This window comes from Rhinolophus sinicus, chromosome 2, assembly GCF_057876585.1.
Source record: "Rhinolophus sinicus isolate RSI-liver-muscle chromosome 2, RSI-T2T, whole genome shotgun sequence".
Taxonomy (NCBI): Eukaryota; Metazoa; Chordata; class Mammalia; order Chiroptera; family Rhinolophidae; genus Rhinolophus; species Rhinolophus sinicus.
In genome coordinates this window covers 8,493,156-8,518,784 of record NC_142502.1, presented here as the reverse complement: position 1 = coordinate 8,518,784, position 25,629 = coordinate 8,493,156, and the positions used below count along the sequence as shown (strand labels likewise).

Genomic DNA, 25,629 nt, shown 5'->3' with positions numbered 1-25,629 from the left:
ACAGTGTCAAGAGAGAAGTGACTTAGTCAAAATGGAACCAAAACTAAAGCCATCAACCAAAACAAATAAAAAAATCATCCACTTTTATGCATACATTGGCCAGCTTAACACCAAGGGACAGCTTTCTGTAAAATAACCTTTGCCATTTCTCTAAAACCTTTGCCTGCTTGAATTTTCCACCAGAGCACTTACAAAAGCACCTGACGTGTTACATATGTAATTGTTTATCTTCTTCCCCCACCCACTCTAGATTCTAAGTTCTCGGAGAGCAGGGACTTTTATCTCCAACACCTGCCACTGTGCCTGGTACAAGGTGAGGACTTAACATTTATTGTGATTGGAAAGGCACCTGTCACACCACTTTCTCCTGTTTATTTCCAAGGCCACCCCTGAGGATCACTTTAACCTCAATTAATTTATAAAATGAGAGAAAAAAATATACCTTTGTGCCAACCCAGTCTGACTCGGGGGTTCTGTACTATTCCCCACTCTTCCCATCTTCCACCATATAGGGTGGGCAACCATCACGTTTTCATCCCATTCCACATTATTTTTCATAGTTTCATATTCCCACATTAGTTTCACATTAGTTAACCTAGCACTTAGTACTTGGGATCTGAGCTATTGGAATATAAGGACAATCTAATTTTGACTAGAGAAAGAAACAAGAATTATAACTGATATTTACTGAGAGCTTAGTATGTAGAAAGCATCATGCTAAATCCTTTGACCTCATCATCTAATTTAATCCGCACAACAAACCCATGAGATGGATATTATTGTTGTTGTTGTTATTGTTATTCTTATTCCCATTTTGCAGTTCAGGAAACTGAGAATGAAGAAGTAATGTACCTAAGGTGACATGGATTGTAAGTAACAGAATTGTCATGCGGGGTCTCTGGTGTTCCTTTTTGGCCTCACCATATCCTGCGTTCTTATGCGGCGAGCGGGACCAGAGACCCTGCATGACAAGAATCCACCTCTGTCCACAGGGAAGTCTGCTCCTAAGGAAGAAAGAAGGGAAAAAGAGAGAAGGGAATTGGGATGAGGACTGTATTTGTGTTTTGTGGAACCATTATAGCTATGTCTAAGAAAGTTAAGTTTTTAAAAGACAACTTTTAAAAACTATCATTTCAATGTGAAAAGATGTGTTTGGGGCTAGAGAGCTTCAGAGTTACAGTGATGAAGTTATTAATTTCTGCAGTTAAAATAAAAGTGCTTTAACTTTATAAGTGTATAGTCATAACACCTAACTGTTACTGAACAAACCCAGGGCAAGAGTTTAATAGCCATCCTTCTGGCCACCGGCTGTGCCATTAGCACAGGCTCCTAGGAATGCTTGTCACTCCCTCCCCCTGGCATGACAAAAAGAGCTCAAAGCCTAAACTGAACAACTCTGTGGCTCTGGCTACAGCTTTTTTTCCTTTAAAAGTGCCCTCTCGCCAAACACAGTCTGCAAATGCAGATCAAATTCCTTAGCTAATCGATTGTGTTCTCACCACTGGGAGTAATGGAAATGCAGGCTGTAGAGCAAATAACTGAACTTGACGTGTGCCAGTTTCAACCTCTGGGTTCTGAGGACGGCCCACCACCTCTGAGAAAGCCTGTCAAAGGAAGGAAGTAGATGGGAGGAAAGAAAGAGGTGTGAATTGGTGATAAATGGAATCAGAAGATGAAACCACATACTTCCCAACTTGGCCCAGGCCTTTTCATGATTATCCTGAGTGATGTCAACTTTCTAGTTTGGGAGAAGCCACTGTTCCACTGGGCGGCTGGACTTCTTGGAATAAGATGAAAGGATGTCATGCTTCTTCTGTTCTTCTAGTGTGGCTGGGTGGCTCCTAGCACAGTTCAGGGCAGGAGTCCTTGACTGGTTTATCTTGTTACCGGTCCAAGAGTCCATGTGCCCTACACTTCTGAAAGCCAAAACTCCAAACATAAGAGTTGGGAGTAAGGAAAGGTTTATTGATCGAGAAGGGGGTTCTAATCCTCAAATCAAGAAAGTACAGAGTTCAGGCTTCTTTTAAGTCAAGGGAAGGGAAGATGGGAGGGGCAAGAGGTGATTGACGACCACAGACATCTGGGTACCAGCAGGGTCTGAGGAAGACCCGGAAATCTCTAAATCTTCTTTGTTTGTTCCTAGTCTGTTCACCCCAGCTGATCTGAGTCCGCTCTTGAGGCTCCTGCAAATCTTTGATAAACTATCATTTTTTTTTTTTTTTAAGATTTTATTGGGGGATGGGAACAGGACTTTACTGGGGAACAGTGTGTACTTCCAGGCCTTTTTTCCAAGTCAAGTTGTTGTCCTTTCAGTCTTAGTTGTGGAGGGTGCTGTTCAGCTTCAAGTTGTTGTCCTTTCAGTCTGTTGTGGAGGGCGCAGCTCAGCTCCAGGTCCAGTTGCTGTTGCTAGTTGCAGGGGGCGCAGCCCACCATCCCTTGTGGGACTTGAGGAATTGAACTGGCAACCTTGTGGTTGAGAGCCCACTGGCCCATGTGGGAATCGAACCGGCAGCCTTCGGAGTTAGGAGCATAGAGCTCTAACCACCTGAGCCACCGGGCCAGCCCCAACTATCATTATTTTTGTACACATTTCCCCCACCTGCTTGGAAGCGGCACCTTCCGGCAAGGGGCTGTTCTTTTAAAAACTCAAGCCCCGAGTAGAATTCTTCTAATGATTAGCATATTTCTAGCAGGAGCTGTTAGCCTGAAGGCCACAAGAACAATGCAGGCTGGAATAAGATGGGGCCAGAGAGACCGAGCATTTCACTGTTATAGTGACTGTCTTGACCTTCACAAAACTGCCTTCAAACCTCTCACCTGAAATAGTTTTAGTTCAAAAACGACATGTTTTGGAGACCCGTGATAAGAGAAGTGGGCTTTTGTCTCTGCTCTGGCCTAATGCGCACCAATAGGTAAGTCATTTACCTACCCTGTAAGGTCCAGTCGGACCAGGGAGCATTGGGCAGTTGAGGTTTATATGCCATTAGGGACAAAGAGAGGGAAACGGGTCTGGGATTTCAAGGCAATAAGCAACTTACAGGTAGCTGAGTAAGAGGGGAACACAGGTGACAGGCAAATCCCTGCTAGCCAACTCTGAAACAATGGGACATGAGGGGGCAGGTCTAGTTAACAGGCCCCGGCTTAGAGCCTTTCTATGTGCCACAATACGTTGATTCCCTTCCAGGAGGAGAAGGCCTTTCCATCTGAATCTCTTAGGCAGGAAAGGGCATGGGTCAAAGGTTCTCTCTGGGTCTTTTGTTTCTTAATAACCAACTTAAAATCAATATCCCAAGAGGCGCACTTTGAGGGTGGCAAAACTTTGGTCCCCTTCATGGTGCTAGGGGCAGGTTGGAGACATGGGCACAAAGCCTCTGCTCCTTAACTTACTGTCTGATGGAGAGGCAGGCAACTGGTCACTCTATAGTGAATTACAAACAAATTTCCAAAGGCAAGGAAACCAAGTACAGTGAGACCTTCAATCAACAGAATTTGACTGAAACTGGGGGCAGGGAAGATTTCCCTGAGGACTACTAACTGCTGTGACACTCCAGGAGAGCTCCGAAGGATGAGTGGGAGGTCAGCTGGTATGTGGGGTGGTAGGGGGAAGTGAACGGATGGTGGGGGGATAGGGGTAATTCAGACAAGGAAACAACATGAGCAATGTAATTTGCAGTGAAATGAAATGAAAATGTGAGGTCTCTTGTTCAAGACTATTAAGAATTTAAAGTTTGTGAGAGAGAAGCAGTAAAGCAAGTGTGGGGTCCCTCTAAGCACTGGACCCTGTGCAGGTCACATGCCCAAGAACCTCTCCATGGAACAGAGTATGATGCTCAGGGGTGGGGAGGAAGTAAAAGGCCAGTATGGCTCCGGGAGGGTGGTATTAGATGGAGCTGGAGCCCAGACTCTCTGAGGATTACATTAGCGATGCACTTCTGGACTAGAAAACAATGTCATGGTGTTTTTACTATCTCAATAATACAGGTAGTGATTTCACTTTTATTTAATGTTTTTATTGATTTTGCTTAGTCATCATGAATTTGGTGTCTTCCATGGTTACTTCTAAAGATGAAATCAAGACTACAGAAATTGTTCAAATCGGAAAAGTTTGGACTCTGGTCTTTTTGCTTTCTTGGTGTCAGGTGTCCAGGTTGATTGGTGGTAACCCCAGGCTTGAGGTAGAACCTCTTGGAAGGTCCAGGGAGCCATTGCTCTGCTTGGTCCCGGATGTTTATTCAGCACTCATTTTACTCAGCCCAGAGTAGAGCACAACTAGCCCACCAGCACCCCATCCAGGCGGTGTCAATTGAGCATGCCAAAAAGCACAGTTCACAGGATCAACCCCGAGTTAGTAGCTCCCTAACAAAACATGCATTGTTGAACTGCTGCAGGGAGCTGAAGGCAGCTTTCAAATGTAAAAGAATATGGAAAATTCATTACTTCTGCTATTACCCAAGTTCAAATCCTGGCTTTTCCACATACTAGTTAGTATGTGTTCTTAGTCCAGATATTTATTTAGTTGTTTATTAAAATGTAAACATTTTTAAAATAAAATAATAAACACATTTTCAAAAATTCTGACCATGGCATCTAATGAATCTTCAGGCATTTTCTAGGTATATACAAGGTATTTTCATATTTTTTTACACAAATGGATTGTGCTGTGTTATGTTTATCTTTATTTATGCCTCTTAAAATATTATCCTTTTCTTATGAGCTTCCCAGCATTTCATTTGCCTGATATGCTGTATTGAAACAGTCGTATTAACAAACATATAGGTTGCTTTCTGTTTGGGGTTAGAACAATGCTTTACTTAACATCTTGACTCACTTGCGCAAATCTGACAGCCCAATACATTCCTAGAAATAGACCTGCTAGGCCCAAGGTTATGGGAATTTTCAATTTTGGTAAGTATTACACAAGTTATTTAAGTGAGACTTGATTTCTTCATGTCTGTAAACAGTGGACAACAATGACTTTCTCAAAGGTTCCTTATAAGGATTAAATGAGATTAAGGCATGTGAAAAAGTCTAGTACCATGTTTCCCCGAAAATAAGACCTAGCTGGACCATCAGCTCTAATGCATCTTTTGGAGCAAAAATTAATATGACCTGGTATTATATGAATTATATTATAAAGACCGGGTCCTATACTAATTTTTGCTGCAAAAGATGTATTAGAGCTGATGGTCCAGCTAGGTCTTATTTTCAGGGAAACACTATATAGTAATTAAACTGTCAATGAATGGTAATCTCTCGCTTTCCTTTTACTTCGACTATTTATGAATATTTTAATTTATGACTATAGCTTTAGCCATGAACTCAGCAAACAAAAAATTTACAGAAAATTCTGTAACACCATATCCATTTTCAACTCCATTGCTGAATGTATAATAACTCTTCCAATCTCTGGAGGTCAAAGAGTATTTTCGACAGAACACAAAATTTGACATTAGTTCTAAATATTGCTTTTCTAGGTTAATAAAGTTGACTTGATTTGATAGTTGCCTCTTTAACATATATATCCTGATAATAAAAAACAAACTGTACTAGACTGACATACCAATTAAGATATATCTCCCAGTCATATTTTTCGTACTCCAGTGATAATCTTACTGCTCAATTTGTCATTCATGTATGAATAAAACCCGTCGTCCAACTCTGAAGAAAAACATTTTGACACAAAATATGGAAAATTTTAGACCTCTCATTTCCACTTTCAGAAAATACGTTGTCTTCCCCAAACCTCTAGGGACCTGCGTCATTTTTAAATTTATCAAGCGTGCAGAAGGTTAATGTGACATCTCAGAATGAGCTCTCCAAGCGTCGCGGCCCAGAAGCTCCAGGCGCGATCCCAGCCTGTGGTGACCCCAGGCGTGAGGCAGAACCTCCTGGAAGGGCCGGTCGGACCAGGGAGCCATTGCTCCGCTCGCTCCCGGCTGTTTACGTAGCACTCGTTTCACTCAGCCCAGAGCACAATCGGCCCAACAGCACTCCCGACTCAGGACCGAGATCCCCGTTGGTCACCCGTGCCCGGCCAGGGGGACGTAGACTTGTCACCGTAGCCTCGTGCCTCACGCAGCCGAACTTGAGCCGCTGTGCGCGGCGCGGTCGCGAGGCGCCAATCGGGACTCGGCTCCCGGGGAGGGCGCTCCCCCCGAGGCGTCCTCACGCTCCCCCACATTTCCGCGGGCAGCCAGGCGGGGCGCGGCCGGGGGCTGAGACCCGGGCTCCGACCCCGACTCCGGCGGCGACTCGGGACGCGTCCCCGGGCGGTGGAACAAAGGGCGGCCGGCGGCGGCGCGGCCCGGGGCGGAGGCTCCGGGCGGGGGCGGAAAGTGGGCGAGGAGGCCGGGCTGGCCGAGGGCACCGGGCGCGCTTCCGCCGGCCGCGCCGCGCACGCCGCGGTAAATGGGAGGCTCGCCGGCAGGGGCGGGGGCCGCGCAGTCGGGGAGTTTCAGGAACTGGAGCGGCGGGTGGCGGCTGGAGTCACCCAGCGCCCAGACTCGGGGCCGAGGCGGAGCTGTCGCCGCCGCCGCCGCGCCGCGGCCCAGTCGTAGCCGCCCTCACCTTCGCCTGCCCGCCTCGGGCCGACAGCGCGGCGCGGGAGAGGAGCCGGCCGTCCCGGGCCGGAGATCCGCCCGCCATGGCCACCAAGGTGAGGGGCGCGCAGCGCAGGCCCTGGCGGCCCCTCGGCTCCGCGCCGGGGCCAGGAGGGTCCGGGCCGGGGCCGCGGGCGGCAGGGGGACGCGGGCGAAGCTGAGGGGCCGGCTCGCAGCCCCCCAGGGTCGGGTCGCGCGGGGCGAGGGCGTGCGGGGACCCGGCTGCAGGCGCTAGAGGGTCGTGGGGCGGGACCCCGGACGCGAGCGGGGCCTCCTGCAAAGTTTGCCCCTGGACGTGGGCTGCGGCCGGCCGCGTGGAGGTAAAGTTCCCGCAGCCCGCAGCTCGCTCGGAGGCGCCGTCCCGGCCACCGGGAGACGCTGGTAATGTCCCGAGTGGTGTCCGGTCCCCAGTGCCCCGCACATCCGGCCGCGGCGGCGAGGAGCGTCCCCTCCCTCCGCCTCCTGCTGGACTCCCAGCTCGCCGGCCGGTTTTGGGGGACTCGACCCCGGCGGGAGAGGACTCGGCGTTTTAAATTCTGGCCGGCGAGCGAGAGCTCCGGGGGAGGGAAAACGCAAATTGAACGCCCCGCGCTTCCACTTCCTTTCTTACTTGTTTTTTTCTTTTTTCTTTTGTTTTGTTAGCTTTTCAGTTTGAATGTTATTTCCAGCGTGAATAAAATACAAAGAGGGAAATGACTGGGCTTTCAATAACGCGTTTGCTTGAAAAAGGCCCAGGCCCGACTTACGTGGTGGAACTTTGACTCGTGTTTGGTAACTGGCCAGGAGTGGTTGGTGCTTTGCTTATTTTAGAGTATTTTTCGTAGAATTAAAGGTCACCCTTCGCTGCGTGCGTCTGCTGGCGTCACCCTTCCCCGCTCCCTTTCCTGGGGTGTTTTCCTTAATTCTTGATGTGAACTAGGAAAGCCAAGACCATTGAATGAACATTCCAGGAGGTAGTCATGTGTTTTGAGGAATGGATTGGCTTTTGCAAATAGTTTTTTGTTCTGTCACTTTTGTAAAGATTAGCACCCTCTTCCACATTTATGTTTGAAATCTGTGAGCTTTTTTTGGTTTGTTGAAAGCCTAACATTTTCGTTGTTGGGTTTTTGTTTTTGGTAGAGAGACTTAGGAAAGTAGTAAGAAATGTGAAATCCCTTTAAAAGATCAGATTGTCTGATACCATTTCAGTCTGTTAAATGTTTTGCTCTAAATTTATGTAGGTGCAGTGTTTAGTTATTTTTTAAAAAGGCTACTCTTCTCCAGGGAACCTGTTGCCTGAAATAATACTGAAATAATTACTTTCTTGTTAATAGATTATTAGCTATACTCTTCCTTGGTTTTATAAGCTGTGATAGAACTTACTACCTTTTTAACGTATATAATTTTTTGTTGATCCTTTTAAAAACAAAACAGAACTCAAGCCAAGGATGTCTTAAGGAAATTTGATTTTGAGGTTTGTTGCCACACATTCTAGAAATTACCAGTTACAGGGCCTTATTTTACACTCACCTTGCAACCTTAAAAGCTGTTTGTGGTAGTTATCTGTTCCGTGGTGGTCAGGGCTGTGGTATTTCACACTCTGATCTAATGCACGTTACTGGTACTGTCTTTTAGGTGGGTCCAGGCTTAGCAACTAGTGTGGGTATACATGATGAAAAATTTGATAGTTACACCTGAACTTAGTTTTTCCATAAAATCGAAAAGGACAGTTATTGTACTAAACTTGAATTGCACATGTCCTCACTAAACACAAGCCTTAAAGCATGTGTCAGCACTTCCGACTTGATTATCTACACCACTCTGAAGGCAAATTCCAGTAACTCTGGCTGTTAGTTTCTTTTACCTTTCTAGTCACTATTCCACATGGGACTCATTTCCTTGTTTACATGGTGGCAAACTACTTCCATTTTTTTAAGAAAGGACAAGCAAAAGAGCACTTATTAAAAGAGGATCCATCCTCAGAGTTCTGGTTTTCCTACTTCATGGTGATTCTGTATCAAACCAAAGTCTCATTTTTTTCGTTCCCAGAGAAAGTTGTACTTGCTCTTTCCCTTCCAACATCTCGTGGTTTGGGTTTTTCCCTTCCCTTTCGTTAATTGGGTAGTTGGGGAGCATCTACTTTTAATAACTAATAACATCTAACTTTTTAATAAAATTTTAAGACTCATTTGGTACACAGGCTCTTGCTAAGAGCATTACGTGATGAAAAATAAATGCAGTATCTGGACATTTTAGGTAGTGTCACGTTTCCCTTTGAATTTTCCTTTGAAGCCACAGTATGTCTTCTGTGGTTTTAGGTATGATTTTCTTATGTATTTTTCTTACATGTTTTCTTGAAGATACAGTTATCTTTGAACTATCATGATTTTTAAAAAACTCCTCTGGTATACTCACCTTTTAGAAGAAAACTCAATTCTTCACTGCCAAGAAAAGTTAATCAGTAACTGCATATTTTAAAGGGATTATCTGTTCTTTGATCCTAATCCCTAACCCAGTAGAAAGTTGAATTCAGTTTTGAGTGCATGTTGCTAAATTGAGTGGAGTCTCATTTAACAAATACAGGGAAAGGCTAATGTGAATGTGTAAAGTCTTGACTTCTGTTAGAAGCCTCAACAGGTTGTATTTTGACACAGTCATATGGTGAATTTAGAGTAAATTTTTATTTATTAAATCTTGGGAAAATTTTTTTTTACCCATAACATATCAAAAGGGACATAAAGAAAATCATTAATGGAAGTTAATCGAGTCATAGCTACTATATAATTTAGATGTAATAGCCATGTCAAAGTTAATCTTTGGTAACTAATTTGGGTCCTTTTGTGATTAAATAGTTTTAGGAATAATCATTATAACAAGATTTTAGGAGTCCCTGGTGCCTTTAATAAAACATATCTCTTTCCAGCTCCAGTGTCTAAAGTTATACATTTGTGTTATATTATAATTAAGCAGATGTGGAATGTTGAAATACTACTAGGAAATGAGTGAATTGCTCAGGACTGTTCTATGATAAACTTAGTAAGAATAGTTCGGAAAGCATACTTTGTACTCCTGAGCAAAAATCTCTTTATCTGAAAAAAAGAATAAAATACCAGAAATATCTTTCTAAAGAGCCTTAGGATTAAAGTTGGTTTTAATTTAGTTGGTTTTTTTAAAGGATGGAAAATGCTAACCATTCAATTTTGTATAATAGTTATATTTTCTAAAGTTTCTTAATAAGTACAATATCTGGACAGTTTTTGTATAGTCTCAGAAAAATTCTATGACAGTAAGAAGGTAAACCAGTTTTTTAATAAAGAAGGAATAGATTAGAAAGCATAAAAATTTTGCAGAGTTTTCTACTGCACCCTTTGTATATTGACCATCTGAAAATTATAGTTTTACTTTGCTCTCCTAACACTTTGTAGTTGACTTTGCATATGCGGTTCCTTTTTTTTTTCTGGAATGCTGTTTGTTCTCTGTCCTCTAACCTCAGTACCTTCTTTTTACCTGTGACTCAGCTCAAAGCATCACTAACCCTGGAAAGCATTCCTGACCTCCCCGACCTTTGTTACAGGGTCCTGACTGCCATTGTAGGTTTGTTTCTGCAACTGGAGGCTGTCTCCTTTAGGGTGCTGTCAGCCCCGGGAATCTGGGACTATGTGTGTTTGCTTACCTTTGCATTCTCTGTGACCAGCCCAGAACCAAAGCTCTTGATAAACTATTATTACATGAATGAATGTTAAATTTTCTTGCCTCAGTTCCTCCCTCTCCACTTTAAGAGAGCAAAAAGATATTCCAGTGAGATAAGTAACTGTTAAAGAAAATTCTTTATTTCCAGCTGTAAACTTTTGTTTGTTTAATTGTGTGTTTTAGTAAATTTTGTTTTCAGGATACATGCACAAAGGAAAATACACATCTACAGCTTAATAGCAATTTTTTTTAAAATATAATAATTCAGGTTTACTAATGATCATGTCACCAGAAGGGGGGGCCATTCTCAGCGCGATGCCCAAGCTTGGTTTCCACACCAGGGGTCGAACTGGCAGTGTCCGGGCTAGGTTCCCACACCGGGAGTTGAACCTGGACCTCAGGGAGGAAAACCAGGAATCCTGGCTACTACGTTACTGGGGGTTGGGCCCTCCTCAGCGCAGTGTCCAGGTTCTTGGCATCTCGAGAGAAGAATTGAACAAGATACTGAGGTAAAGTGGTGAAAGCGCAGTTTATTAGAAGAAAAGGTACACTCCAAAGAGGTAGAAGTGGGCCCGAGCAGAAGGCATTGGCTCAAGGGCATCATTATTAGAAGAGAAAGTATACTCCAAAGGGATAGGAGCGGGCCTGAGCAAAAGCATGGCTCAACAGGCTCAAAAGGCTCCGAATGGCGAGGACTTGGAGTTTTTATCCCTTTTTACTCTAGAATGGGTTGTTCCTCTCTGGGTGTGGGACCACTTGACTGACACCTGTGATTGACAAGAGGCTATTACCTCATCGTTTTAGACTGCACATGTTCCTTCCCAGAATTCAGTCTGTTATAATGATATTAATGAACTTCTGGGCATATGTATAATATTATAATGATGGTATAATGAGGTCCAGGTGAAATGAAGGTCGTTGTGGCCTTTACTGCTTCGGTATGAGTGATCGGTTTAATCTAGTTGGGTATTTTGTACCCATTTGTTTCCTCATAGGGATGGATAATTATAATGAAAAGAACGTTTTGGGCAGACGGGAGACCTTTTGGGCGGTCACATTCTGTGGGTTGTGTTGGACGTGCAGGATTGCAGAGACCCGATGCCTGTCTAACCGCCTGCTTTGTCTTCCCCTTGAGAGATGTGATCCCCATAAAATCTCTATGGGAAGTTGAGGGACAGGAGGTCTTTTCTTCTGTATCAGCTTCCTACAGGGGCATAGAGCTGTCCCTACATATTGGGGATTCACAGAGCTCTCGTCCTATCTGATCTAGATGAGAGGAAGGGGTCTCGAGATCTGCCTGAAAGACCGTGTTGACTTCTTTGGTTGGGACTGGTAATCTTTGCAGGCGTGTCATCTGTATCCCTCTGAAGGAGGGAAAATAGATTTTAATTAATAAATTTTAAAATGTTGGCTTGATGAGCAGAGCTCAGAGCTATGGACATGGGGTGGCTACGTGATGGAAAATCCGTCAACTCTATGGAGCCTGTGGCCATTCAGCCAGTCATTCAGGTGGCGCTAATTGTCTAGGAGCTGGGCCCAGAATGGGTGGGAAGGAACATTAGGCTTCAATGATTATAATCAACAAGTATAAATAAACTGATTTACAAAATAATTAAGAAGCAGGGTGGTAGGGGCTAAGAAACTGGGGAAAAGGAAACAAGGAAAAGGAAACTCAAAATCCCTATAGGAAAGAAAACTTAGTTTTTCAGTGGGAGGGGGGCGGGGGGCTACTCTCTTGGCCTCTATCAATTACATGAGAAACTGGTTCTTATGTTTTAAGGTAACCGGAACAAGCTTCGTACTTATGAGACTTTGAAAAGATTTATCTTAACCCATGAGTTGTTAGAAGTGTGTTTAATTTTTTAAAGTATAGGGTTTTTCTATTTATCGTTTTGTTAATGATTTCTAACTTAATTGCATCGTGATCAGGGAATTTGATTGTTACTAATACTATACCTGAAAATTTGTTGAGGCTAACTTTGTACCAAGCGTGTAGTCAGAAATGTTCTACGTGTGCATAAATATATATATATGTGTGTATTCCCTAATTGATATGTGTGTGTTTTCATTAGACTGAACTTAATAATTACTTCGTTCACATCTATATCCTCACTAACTACTCGATGTGGTGTATCTAACATATCTTTCGTCTACTTGAAGGACATGTTAAAATGGTGGGTTTAAAAAAAATCTCTGAGTTTAGAATTAGCATCTTCCACGTGACTTGAACTTTATGTCATTATGAAGTGACGCTCTTTGTAGTACATTTTTTTCTTAAAGACCATTTTGTCTAAAGTTAATGTGGTTTCACTAGCTTTCTTTTGGTAAATATTTACCGGCTATATAAAAGTCTGTAGCTGAATTTTACCTTTTTAATCTGGCTTTGTGGCTGGAGAATTTTCTGTGCTTTTATTTGTGTTTACTGATATGTTTGGATTCCTGACTACCATCTTATAGACTGACTGAGGATCCCTCCTCCCTTCTTACTTCTTTCCCCACCTCCCTCAACTTTTTGGAAAGTTTATTCTGTATGTTACTGCTGAGTTTATTCAATGTTACTGCTGAGAAGTTAGCCATCTAATATTGTTCCTTTATAGATGATCTGACTCTTCCCTCTGTCTGTTTTTAAGACCTTCTCTGTGTCTTTAGTATTTTGCAGCGTCACTGTATTGTTTCCATGTGTGGATTTTATTTATTAATACATAGCTTGGGATTTAACGGGTGTCTTGGGTCTTTCAGTAGCTCTAGAGCAGTGCAATTCAGGAAAACTTGCTGGGATGGTGTACATGTTTTATGCCTCTGCAGCCCCGCATGGTGTCACCTGCCACAGGAGGCTGACGAGAATTTGAAATGTGGTTAGTGTGACTGAGGAACTGTTTTCAGCTTTAATTTAAATAGTCACATGTGGTTAATGGTTACTGTACTGGGGAGTACAGCTGCAGAAAATTCTCAGCGATTATTATTTCATGAATATTGTGTCTTCCCATTCTCTCTTTCTGGAACTCTAATTAGCATGAAAAGGTCCAACAGACATCTAACTTCCTGACTTGACCTGTCATGTTTTTTTCCTGTGCTGCATTCTGGATAATTTCTTTGGCTCCTATGTTCAGTTCACTATTCTTTCTTAGTTGGGCCTAATCTGCTCTTTTGTCCATACCTTTAATTTTTAATAATATTTTAGTTTTAGAAATTATATTTGGTTCTATTTAAAATCTACTTGGTCATTCTTTATAGTCTCTCATTCTTCATATTTTAAGCTTCTCTTAAGCATAATAAAACTTATAGTTTGTGTATGTTAATTCTACTGTCTGAAGTCTAATTCGGCCATCTATTTCTGCTCATTCTCACTCATGGTGCTTTGTTTTCTTGTGTTTTTATTTTTATTTTTTTTCTGTGAGTTGCTCATCTGTCTTGGAACTTCATCTGAGAGAATTTGGATACCTAAATTGAAGTTATGGTCCTCCAGAGAGAAGTTGTCGTTGCTTATACCAGTCTCCTGAGGACACATCCTTGGGGTTACTCTGACTTTAATTCCTGGCTTCATGTTTTTCCAGCTCTACTGGGCAGCATAAATATGGAGCTCAGGGGAAGTTTTCCCCTCTTGCCCTGCTCTGTCAGTGACGATAAGTTTCCTTGCTGTTGAGGTCTCTCACGTTGAGGTCCTTTTGGGGTCCCAGCTTCTGGCTCAGTACAGGAGTCCTGTCCTCCCCCGGTACAGTCCAGTTTTCAGAGCACAGACCCAAACTTACGGTCTCCAGGGTTTGGAGGAGACTCCTGCGCTGAAATCCTGCCTCAGCACATGTTTTTTCCCCAAGGTCTCTGCTCTCATTTCCTCTGTGATCTCTCCAAATCCTTTCCTTTTGTGCTGACTCAGCAATCTGTTTTAAAAGGTGTTTATTTTTTTGCTTTTACTATTTTATTCAGCACTTAAGAGTTTCAGTCTGGAGGCGGTTAGGATATCAGCCTGCCGTGTTTGCCAGAACAAAATCCAAGTCAGAGCAGCTTTGTAACAGACTGAAGTGAAGGAATGGCATATGTGCACACAAAGTGTTCAGCTATTCTTGGGAGGGAAAAAGATGGAGAAAAAGCAAAATCGTTAAGCATTTTAGTTGAAACAAAATGTTAAATCAAGAATCAAAATAATGGACTGTGGGCATTTTACTTTCCAATTGGTACTTCTTTTCTCACCCTTCCCTCCCCCCTTGAATTATAAAAACTCATGATAGATTTAACCCATTTATTCATTTTTACGTATTGTAAGTACAGTGCTTATAAGGATGTTATTCAATATGACTCAATTCTTCTGAGCTATTTTTAGCATCTGAAAATCGAGTCATGTGGTCCTATTACCTGTCAAGACAGGACCCAAAAGTTACCTGTTGTGGCTGTTCATTAAGTCAGCGACATAGAACTTTAGGGCTGAGTTAATGAGAGTGAAAAATGCGGCTTTCTCCTGGGAACTGTTACCTGTGGTCATTCACGGATTCCTTCATTTGAAGTCGGACGAGCTCAGGGCCAGGTCCTTGGCTCCATGATGCGATGTCATCTGAAAGGCTTCGTCTTTGTCCTCAAAGAGTATGTCCCCCAAGTTGTAGTGCCTGAGAGGGTGCAGGCTTTCTGCCTGGCTGGGGGGTGGGGGGGAGGTGCTCCGTGGGGCTCCTGTCTGGCCTTCTCGAGGCAGCAAGGCTTTCAGAGGAACTAAGTCTTGAAATCTTTTTTCTTTACTTTTTTGAGTGAATTTTAATTCTTATTTTATCACATCAGTCGTTTTTAAAATACATACTAGTAAGTACATCTTGAGAGTCTGCACGTCCAGTCTTTGTTTTGTAGGGTCCCAGATACTGAGTTCAGCAGACATTCCAATAGCTTCTATGTGCCTTTTTTGTGTTGGAAGTAGGGATAAAATTTGGGTCCTTGTTTAAGAGAGCTGACAGTCAGAAATTAATGTGCTATTTAAAATGTACCAGTTAAATGCCAGTTTAAATGTATTTTCTAATGCAAATTCACAAAAGAGGGCTTCAAAATGTAGATGATGTGTCTTAATAGTGGTTGTCCATCTCGAGGTGGCTGCGCTTATTTAGCAACTTCTTTTTCATGTTTTAGCCTGTTTTATAGTCTCAAGATTTTGAGTAATGACTATTTATTGTTCGTGTAATAAGGAAGAAAACAAGTTCCATTTTTTTAAAATTTAAAAACGTTCTGTCATTAACCAGGCCTCTAAAGCAGATTCCCAAACTTATCCACCTTTGGTTCATTTGTTTTGAATTATACTGAGATTAAAAAAACGTTTTTAATGCTTATAAGTAGTAAGTGGCGTATCAATAGAAAAATTCATTCAGGATTACACATAGAAATTTATTTTACTTTCTTAAGCACTGTATGTTCATACTTCTTCCAAAGGAGAAAAAGTATGTCTTTTTAACTTTTAAAAATAAATAAAAAATTACTGAACAAACATCACTAAACCTGAAAGTCTGAAAAATTACTGTTTTCTAAATACATTTGTAGTTTCACCTGCCTTTCCACACCCGTTCTCTCAGAAGCTGAGTGGAAGCTGAGCAAGCAGCCAGTCCTTTTGGGTCAGCAGCAGTGTTTATCACTTCTATATGAGCCGTCTTCATAAGCTTTTAGAGTCAAGAGTTAAGATTTTTACAGCCCTTTTGTTGATGTGTCAGACTTTGTGGTGTGATTGCCGTTACCAGTAAGTAAAACATATTCAATGTTCTTATAACCAAAAAAACCCAAAAGCTAGAAAATCAGTAGCCATTAGACCACTAAAATTTGTAGTTACATTAGATTGATCCATCTTAATCATTTAAAGCCAACATAACACCAAAAAATATGGAGATTGTTTCTTAAAATTCAGATATTTAAAGCTACTTCTGGTTCTAGTCTTTACTACTGTGTCTATACTATTTTAAAACCCATTCCCCTTTTTGATAAGTAAAAACATCTCATGCTCTTCCTGTAGTCTGTATTACAGAAGAGGTAGGTGGTGGGTTTCTGAAATGCGAGTACGGATTAAATATTTTCCCCCAAACTCCCCTCCTGTGACTCGGTAGGAATCTCTGCTAATACAGGTTATGACAATGGGAAGAAGCTTCCGTCTAAGAGAGAAGCTGGACTCTTACTAACGTAGTGATGATCACGTGTCCTGAGTTTGGGGCATTAATGGTGGAGCTGTGGTACCCTAGCTGCATCCCAGCCCCCCATCCTGGGAGCTTGTTAAACCAGTTTGCTGGGCTCCACACCCAGAGTTTCTGATTCAGGAGGTAGAACCTGGAACATACATTTCTGCAGTTCTTCGGCTGACGCTTCTGGTCTGGGGACCAGAATATGGAAAACAAAAAGTAGGAACCTGGATTCTGCCCTTCATTCATCCCTGGAATCTGTGGCTATGAAGTGGGTGGGTACTAGCAAGCTGCGTGCAGTGAGTATTGTTTTCTTGCTTAAAGGACTCTTCATTCTAACTGAGTTCAATTTCAAGTGATGCTGATAATCAGAAGATTGATAAAGTATTCTCAAGTAAAAGCTGTTAGTGTCTCATCCACTTGTGATTTTCAGTAACTTTTCAGTGTTGTATTGATTGGTCATTTGTATCATGTACAAAATGACTTAGCACTATTAGGGTCTGATTATTCTTGCGGTGAGGTGACTGATGGTTATTGCTTTTCCTGTTGCTTTTTAGTTAGCCAGAAAATATGCCGTATAATTTTGTATATCGTCATAGTTTACAGTTATCAGTGCATATTGATTTGCATTGTGTAATATGTTTCTAAAGTGGTTGTGTAATGATAACAGTTTTTAATTCACTAGGGCGGTTATTATATAAAAGAACCTTGTTTTTAAATTATTTTGTAATTTAGATATTTTGTTCCTTCAGAATAAATTGTTGAGCACCTACTGTGGGCCAGAAACTGTTGAAGCATTAAGGACACAGCGTTAAGGAAAATTTTAAAATCCTTGCCCTCAGACAGAAATCCCTGCTCTTGTGGACCTTGCATATGAGTGGAGGAGGACGATAAATAAGGTCAATAAGGAGAAAAACACAGCTGGGGAGAGGAGAGGAGGTGGTAAGGCTGTGTGTGTGTGCCTGCACGCAGTGTGACATGGGTGGCCAAGGAAGCCTCCCAGGGAGGGGGACCCTCAGGTCATGAGGGGTGGGAGGTGGCCATTCGAATGCCAAGGAAAGAGTGTTGCCCTCAGGCAGGAGCATGCCTGCGTCAGTCCTTCCCTGTAAGCTGGTATCAGTGATTCCCTTGGGTCATAAGAAGTTAGGGGTGATGGTGAGTACTTCGGCGTTTATTGAGTGAGATGCAAAACCATGGAGGGTTTTCAACGGACCTAAACTGACCTGTTGCTTTCTCTTTTTTTTTTTTTTTTTTTTTAAGAGTTGATCTTGCCTCTGTTGGTCAGAGCTAACTGTGGGGAGGCAGTGCTCTCTTCACTTTTATATCAGCTTAAATCTTAACTTCATCCCTTTGCAACATAATTGATTTATCTAAAGTCACACTAGGAAAATCCTGTGCTCCATTCAAGCCTGTCAGTTCGCGAGCTGCAAAAGGATTGATAGATAGACTGTCCTTTTATATATGAGGAATATCCCAGTCAAGTCAGTTGAAAATAATTTTTAAGTGAAATTTTCTTTTTTTCACTTCTTTAAATGCAATTTAAAAAATCTCTCACACGAGTTTTAGATTCTGATAGAAAATCTCAGATCGTATCTCCTGGATATACTGAAAGTGAATGCATACACCTATCAGACTATTTGCTCCTTTGAGCTATAAAATAGTTGGTTTGGCTGTCATTCTGTTGATGAATGGTGTTCACCCAGACAATAAGTAAAATATTTCCAGAATGGCAGATTTTAACCAGCCATAAAAATATTTATAACCAATGACAAACGACTACATTCCTCTTCTAATTGGGATTAGTGCTTGCTGAAGCAGCTTCTTGTATAAACTTTCTGAAGCCTCAGCAATTTGAGAACAGTGGTGTAAGAAAGCAACTGAAACACCGAGAATTGGGTCACAATGTTCTCATGGGCTTTAGAAGAAATGCTATCATCCTGGTGTAGGATTTTGAGATTCGATGAATCTTTATTCTTTTCCTGGTTTCATTGTAGTTTTTTATATGAAATATGTGTCTGAAATTTTATGTGATTTGTGGTTAAAACCTCCATGATGGTGAGTTTTGAAGATACTGTTTAAACAGTTTGGCATGATTCAGTATTTTTTATTTTAACAGTTTATTTATAAAAATTCCAAATACAGACAGAAGTAAAATGGTACAATGAGACCCCTGTGGATACATCACCAGTCTCAGCAATTATCAGCTCCTGGCCAATTTTATTTCCTCTAAACTTCCTCTCCCATTTTCCCTTCGTTATTTTGAAGGATTTAATGATAAATATTTCAGTATATACCCATAAAAATAAAACTTTTTAATATTATTTAATATCCAGACATTATTTAATGATAAATATTATTAAGTGATAAATCACTACATACCCATAAAAATAAGACTTTTAAGAACACATTATTTAATGATAAATATTTCATAAGTATGTACTCCTAAAAATAAGACTTCTAAAAACACATAACAGTAATTACTGTTACCCCACCTAAAAATTATGAATAAACCCTTAAATCTTGAAAGATCCAGTCTGCTGAAACCTATGTAACTTTACTAACAATTGTCACCCCAACAAATTTTAATTAAAAAGAAATTTATTGGGGTAATATTGGTTAATAAAATTATGCAGGAAAAAAAATGTCCAGTCTGATAGTATATAAACATATTCATAAATTAATAGCTTCCTGTATTTGTTGCTTGAAATGCATTAAGATAAGAAAAGTACCATCCAGTTTAGAGGCTTAGGTGATGATATTATTATTTATTGGCATTTGTTCATTTCAAACAAATTTTGCTGTAGGTATTGTGACTATAGCTAACATACCCAAAGGTTTTAGGGTTTGTTTGGGTGTTGCTTTCCTCTTGTCAAGTTACTGCACTTAACAAAATCCTCAGCAGACAAGGCCCTTGTAAGCCTTTCTGTACAGTTTATGTGGTGCTGGTAGTAGGAGGGTGCTTAGATCTAGAGTTGAGGAGAAGGGGGTTATATATGTCTTTTATTACATCGCAGGTGGCAATGACATGGCCTAACCTTTCACATCCAGGTGGTACCTGTTGGTTAGAAAGTTGATGAAAATGAAGATTAAAAAGGAAATACTAATCATCATGTTTCAACTTAAAATTCATAAATATGCATTTATTCACCAATCCTTGGATAGAAAGCCAAGGTTTTTTCTTTGAGTATGTACCTCTGAATGGAATTCTAAGTGATCCATCGTGGATAATCTCATAATGCATTGCCTGTGATTTCCATTTTCAGTTTCTTTTAAAGAATTTAAAAACAACTTCAAAGCATTGTAAATACAGAATCCTAGAGTTTTAAAATTTGCTATTTCCCATTTGTCTTAACTGTTGTCTCAACTGCAGTTACTTTGACAGTAAACTTTAAAAAAAAATTTTTTTTTAATTGGGGAATATTGGGGAACAGTGTCTTTCTCCAGGGCCAATCAGCTCCAAGTCCAGCCACCGTTTTCAATCTTAGTCGCAGGGGGCGCAACCCACCATCCCATGTGGGAATTGAACCGGCAACCTTGTTGTTGAGAGATGCTCTAACCAAATGAGCCATCCAGCAGCCGGACAGTAAACTTTTTAGCAACCTATTTTTTAATCAAAGCACCTCAACACATTCAACTTAGTTTTCTTAGCAACAGTTCCTCTGTTCTCACACTCTTGTTTCATTAGCTTATGTAATAATTCAGTTGCTTCGCTACAACAAAAGTGCAGCTGATCAGGGGTGATATTATAGGTTAATCAAATTAACCAATTAACCATGGCTTAGGAACCATGTTGGTGAGCGTATGATTCACCAAAGGATCAGCATTGCCCCTGCATGTTAGGGAGGAGCCTGCTAAAGGCAAGAATTCAACATGCCACGTATTTTACAGCGCGTCAGGCGATCTGGTAAATTGGTCATGTGGGATAACAGGCTGCATGATACTCTATTAATGAGGCGTACTGTTGAGATTTGTGGCTAGTTACCTGGGATCGCTTAGGTTACAGTGAGGTTCTTGTGGACCCACCAGGCTTGGAGGAGAATTGATGGTGGGTGATGAATTCAGTTTTTATTCCTTACTATTTTAACTTGATTGGCTGCCTTTAGTAAATCAGTATCCTAGTGCCATATCATGATTTATCAGAAGTGCTTCTGTAACATTTTCAGTGAAAAATGGATCTTAGACAATTGTCTAAAAAATACCGCCGTAGTTTACTAAAGTGGTGTGGTATGAGAGAAGATGATCATAGCTCTTTAAAGTTAGAGGCTCTTACCAGTGTGGGTCACTTAATAGCTAGAGTTTCTGGAGTAATCTTCCACCTCAGAAGAAGGGGAAGACTTAATCCTATGAAAAGCATACTCTGCTGGTGGTGATGGGACATACTCTGCTGGTGGTGATGGGACATACTCTTTCTTGGCATTCCGATTCAGCCTATATTCAGTGCTTATTACCATTTGCAACTGCAGTAATCTGGGTTAACTTACTGTAGAGACATAAAAGAAGTAGAGACAAACAGCCTCTGTGCTGAGGCCCTCTGGTCTTAGTGTTTTAAAAAACAACTATACCAGACCATGTTCAATAGGAAAATAAAACAGTGACCAAATCATGAAGGCTTAGAATCGTCTCTCTCTCCCCTGCTTCCTCTGATTTGTTCCCTCCCTGCTAACACCGCCTTCCCTGCCCACAGGAGCTCTCCCCACTGAGCTGCTGCTCCACTGGAGCGTTCTCTTTATGCCTCCACGTTCTGTTGTAACTGTTGCTCCTCCCAGGAGCCTATGAGGGCAGTGGCTCCTCCTTGCCTGGTGGAGCCATCGGTGACAGCTATTCAGCAGATGATTTCCTAGGGGCGCTCAGTTAATCCCACTTCACCTTTCTTCTTTTACTTGGTTTTCCCTTTTTGTAGAGTTTACTAGTTCGCAGCAAGGATCAGCTGCAGAGGCAGAAGAGGATGCTGGCAAACGTCTGGTCAGAGGTCCATTTCCTGCCTCGTGGAAGGGCCGGTTGGGAGCCCTCCAAGGCGCTCTTCTGGCTTTTCGATCTTCGCATGTAATGAATTCCTCATTCTGTAATCTGTTCCCGGCTCTTGGTTGCTGTTTAGTCTAAATCTCTTCATTTGATCAAGTTTGATTCATTCTTCTGTTTTTGGTATGAAAAACTTTTAAGTTAGCTCTTCAAATTACGTTTTATTTTGCTGACTTAATTCTCTTTGACAGTCCTTTTTCCTATGACTCGAACCTTACACTTGTGATACAGTAAAAACCAGCTGTAGTCCTGCGGTGAGTTTTATATTAGTTGTATGATTCTAGAAGAGAAATTGGCCTAAAGAGGAACCACTGATAAAGATAAATCCTAGATAAGAGCACTGGCCTTCGTCCAGTATTCAGTTTAAGGCAGACACCGCATTCCTCATGTGACCCAGTTGTGTGTCTTTGTGTAGATGACCTGAAGGAGAAGAATCATTTTAAGTAGCTTAAAGATCACATTGCACTTAAGTATACTAGTATTCTTTAAATACTTTAACGTGAAATATTTAAATTCTTCAAATAGGCCCAACGGGACTGGCAGGTCATCTAGTTTAATCCCGCCATTTTTCATGTGTGAAAGCTGAGGCCTAGAAAATAAATATCCAGTGCCTTTTACCTTACATAATAATTCACGGTTATGATGGGGACCCTGAGTTGTTAGGAAAAGACTGTTCCATGTATTTTGTCCCGTTTTCTAGCTGTGTATGGTAAGAGGGCAAGTGTAGTACTAGTTACCCCATCGTGAGTTCTCCGCTATTTGATTTTGATTAGTTTAGTTTAACTACTGGATTTTAATGTGTCGCTTACTCATCTCATATACTAGTTTTTCTCTTCTCTTTTTATTTTATTGGGTCTGTACTAGGGTTTCCAGGTGGGAATTCCCGCCCATTCTCAGGAATGTTTTTGCTTTCCCGTTCCCGAATCCCGAGAAAAGTTGGTCAGGAAATCGGGAAGATCGGCTCCTTGATCGTGGTTGGTAGTATCGGCCGTCACTTTGTGGAAACGATTCATCGTGGAGAACAGAAAATAGTTTATATCTTGGGATTCGGGAACGGGAAAGCAGAAAAAATCCTGAGAACGGGCGGGAATTCCCACCCGGAAACCCTAGTCTGTACTGTAGCCTCTTCATTTCCACCTTTTAATAGTTTCATCCTTATAAGGCCTCAGTTGATTGAGGTCATAGGAGGAAATTGATACTGAGTTCTAGGACACAGATTTGGGTTTGCTGTTTTGCATATGTTTAGTGTTTCACAGTTTAGCCACAAGGTCCCCAAACAGCAATGAAGCCTGCGCTATAGCTTGGGTCCCCTTTCCTGTACCTTTCCCTAGCACACAAGGGAGCCCTCTGAGAATCTTTGTATTGTTTGAGAGATACGGATTTATGGGAAACTGCAGTCTCTGTGAGGAACTTAAGGTACTGAGTATAATAGAATTTTTTTCTTTAACTTTTTTTATTTAATTGTGTTTTTCCAGGACCCATCAGCTCCAAGTTAAGTAGTTGTTTCAATCTAGTTGTGGATGGCACAGCTCACTGGCCCATGTGGGGATCGAACCGGCAACCCTGTTGTTAAGAGCATCGGGCTCTAACCAACTGAGCTAACCAGCTGCCCCTATAATAGAATATTTTGACAGGTTCTTTTTTGAAGACTAGTTCTCTTAAATTTTATGAGATAATGTGTTTTTTTCTAAATGGAATTGTTTGAGTGCTCAATCCAATCTGTAGTAAAGGGCTACGTATAGTACTTGCCAGTGGTCGTTAGTGTAAAACAAAAAGGACTAGTAGCTAAAACAGTTATTTTACAGGACAGTTTAATCTGGAGAAAGTTTTCAACGTAATGGGGCAAATAAATGTTTCAAGGAACTTTGTGCCATTTTGGAAATTATGCCGAGTTTGTATTAAAATGGTGGTTGAAAATGTTAACATGGTCCTTGACTATTGATTTTTGTTTGTGGCCTTAAAGTGCTAAACATCAAGTATTGTTTTTCTGTATTTCTGAAGTCATGGTATGTTTCAGGTGCCCTTTTTTAAGCGACCAGAGTACATTTGGGACAAGTTCATTTATAATTGCTCCCAAAAAATTCCCTTGGGATTGTGCATGAACTGCAGTGTTTACAGACAGCTGTGTGGACCGACACCTTGTTTTCAGCATGTGGTGTGATTTACTGATAGGCTTTCTTCGTTCTTCATAAGGTTCCTCATGCTTTTGTTTTCTCTTCTGCTTTGTGTTTTGTTTTTGTTGTTGTTATCGGTAATATCCTCCCAATTATTTATCAAGTTTACAGAGCAACTTAATTTTTGCCAGTTTATTTTAAAATTGGTCTAGTTAATCATTATTCTAATATGTTTTTCGAGTAACATAGGGTTGAGACAGGTTAGTTAGTATGTTAGTATGTTGCTAGGTAGATTAAGGGGTGGAGGGGGGGGTCCCTGGTGGAATAAACAAAAGGCAGCCATATCCTGAAACTCCAGGTTCTGGAATGTCTGCTTCACTGCAGGACAAAGATATGAGAACGTGCCTTGAGGTTAATACATTATCTCAAATCCCTTCTGGCCGGACAAAGGAGCAGATCTGATAGCTAGGAATGGGTTCCTTAATCCCTTCAGGATGGGCAAACAGGACAAACCTGATGGATGAATTCCGTTAAAAGGCTCCAGCCCCTTCTCCCAGCAGGCAAGGGAAGGTATAAAAGTAAGAACTTTTGCCTCAGTCACTGGGCACCCCGATTCGGGACCTCTTCCCACTCGGGAGCTTTGACCCTTTGCTTTTAATAAACGATCCTCTTTTGCAACTCCTCGCCTCTCCTGGGTCCGTGTTTCCATTCTTCGGTCTCACGACACACAATCCCGGCACTCACTCACTCACTCACTGAAAAGTCCCCTACATCATTTGGGGACTCAAGAGACATATTCCTGCATCAGGGTGAGGGTTCCCTGTGGACCATCATCATCAGCATTGCTGGATCATCCCTTCCGACATACACACTCTAAGGTGGTGTGTGTGTGTGTGTGGGGGGGTTGGTGGTTGACACCCCCCCCCCCCCAGGTGGGTCTGGTTCTCCAGTGATCTGGTGAAGTAGCAGATTCCAGAACCACGTTTTTGTGGGAATAAGTAACCTGGGCACTGATCTCTTTCCCTTGAGTCCCTGGGAGGGCCGGGGAGAGGACGGTTGTGCAGCTTTTAGCACATGCAGAGTGTGTGTGTGTGTGTGTGTGTGTGTGTGTGAAATGTTCAAAAAACCCAACAGTCATGGTAGCTAACGTTCACTGGGCCCTTTGTGCCAGTTACTATTCTAAGGGCTTTATATTTATTCCTTCATTTATCATGTGTGTCACAAGGCACATTCTGTTATCTTACTCTTGAGGAATTTCGGTGAGACTTGAAGGAATTCGGCCTAGTTGAACCTGCGTTGTCTGGCTCCAAAGCCAGCTCAGTCGCTATGTTGTCAATAAGTACATTTCCTCCCCTTTTTGTGGGCGAATGAAAAACATTGTCAATATACAGTACTGGGGGGCAGGGGTAGGGTGGGGGTGCAAACAGATGCTATTACTTTGGAGCGTATAAGCTTCCAACGAGCTGTCTGGGCTTTAGGGTACTATTTGCTTGTATATGTAGGGTACTGTATATGCGCATGTCCTTTTACAATCGGGAAAACAAGAAAGCTGTTTTAATTTGGCACGGTGTGAGGTTATTTTGTTAACCACGGCTAAGTAGGTATGAGTAGGTTTTCGTGTGCTTTGCCCTAGAGGTTGAATAGTGGATTGATGACCTTGCAGCTGTGATAAAGAACAAGGTAAATGTGCTGATATGAAGACTCCTGAGATTAAGTGAAACATGAAATGTACAAGAGTGTGTGTACTGTGGTTCTGAGTGGCTTTGTGTGTGTGTGCAAACACGTGTCAGATGCATAACGTTTTGAAGGGTGCTTTCAAATCTATTAGCGCTTGTGTCCTTTGGCAGAAGAGGAACCTTTTTAAACTTTATTATATTGCTTTTGCTGTTGGAAAAGTGTATGTACATACTTGTGTGCAGTGAAAATCACAGTACAGAATGAGAACTCCAGGAATCTGTAGCCTTTAATACAGATTCTGTTTGCCTTCCAGTCATTTTTTGAGCTAAATTTTGGAGCATTTAGTGCTTTGTTAATAACCAGAGAAGAATTTTCTAGTAGGTTGTGGTATTTTTAACAGGATTCTGAGTTTCTAAGTAG

At 41.7% G+C, this 25,629-nt stretch overlaps 1 protein-coding gene across 1 annotated transcript in view; it reads left to right on the top strand.

Moving 5' to 3' along the window:
- The first annotated feature begins 5,843 nt into the window (after positions 1-5,843).
- Positions 5,844-25,629, top strand: part of SNX9 (sorting nexin 9) — an 89,952-nt gene continuing 70,166 nt past the window's right edge. The window contains exon 1 of the mRNA XM_019749328.3: positions 5,844-6,655. Coding sequence (XP_019604887.2) covers positions 6,644-6,655 — 12 coding nt within the window. The 5' untranslated portion in view covers positions 5,844-6,643. The remainder of the gene's footprint in view (positions 6,656-25,629) is intronic.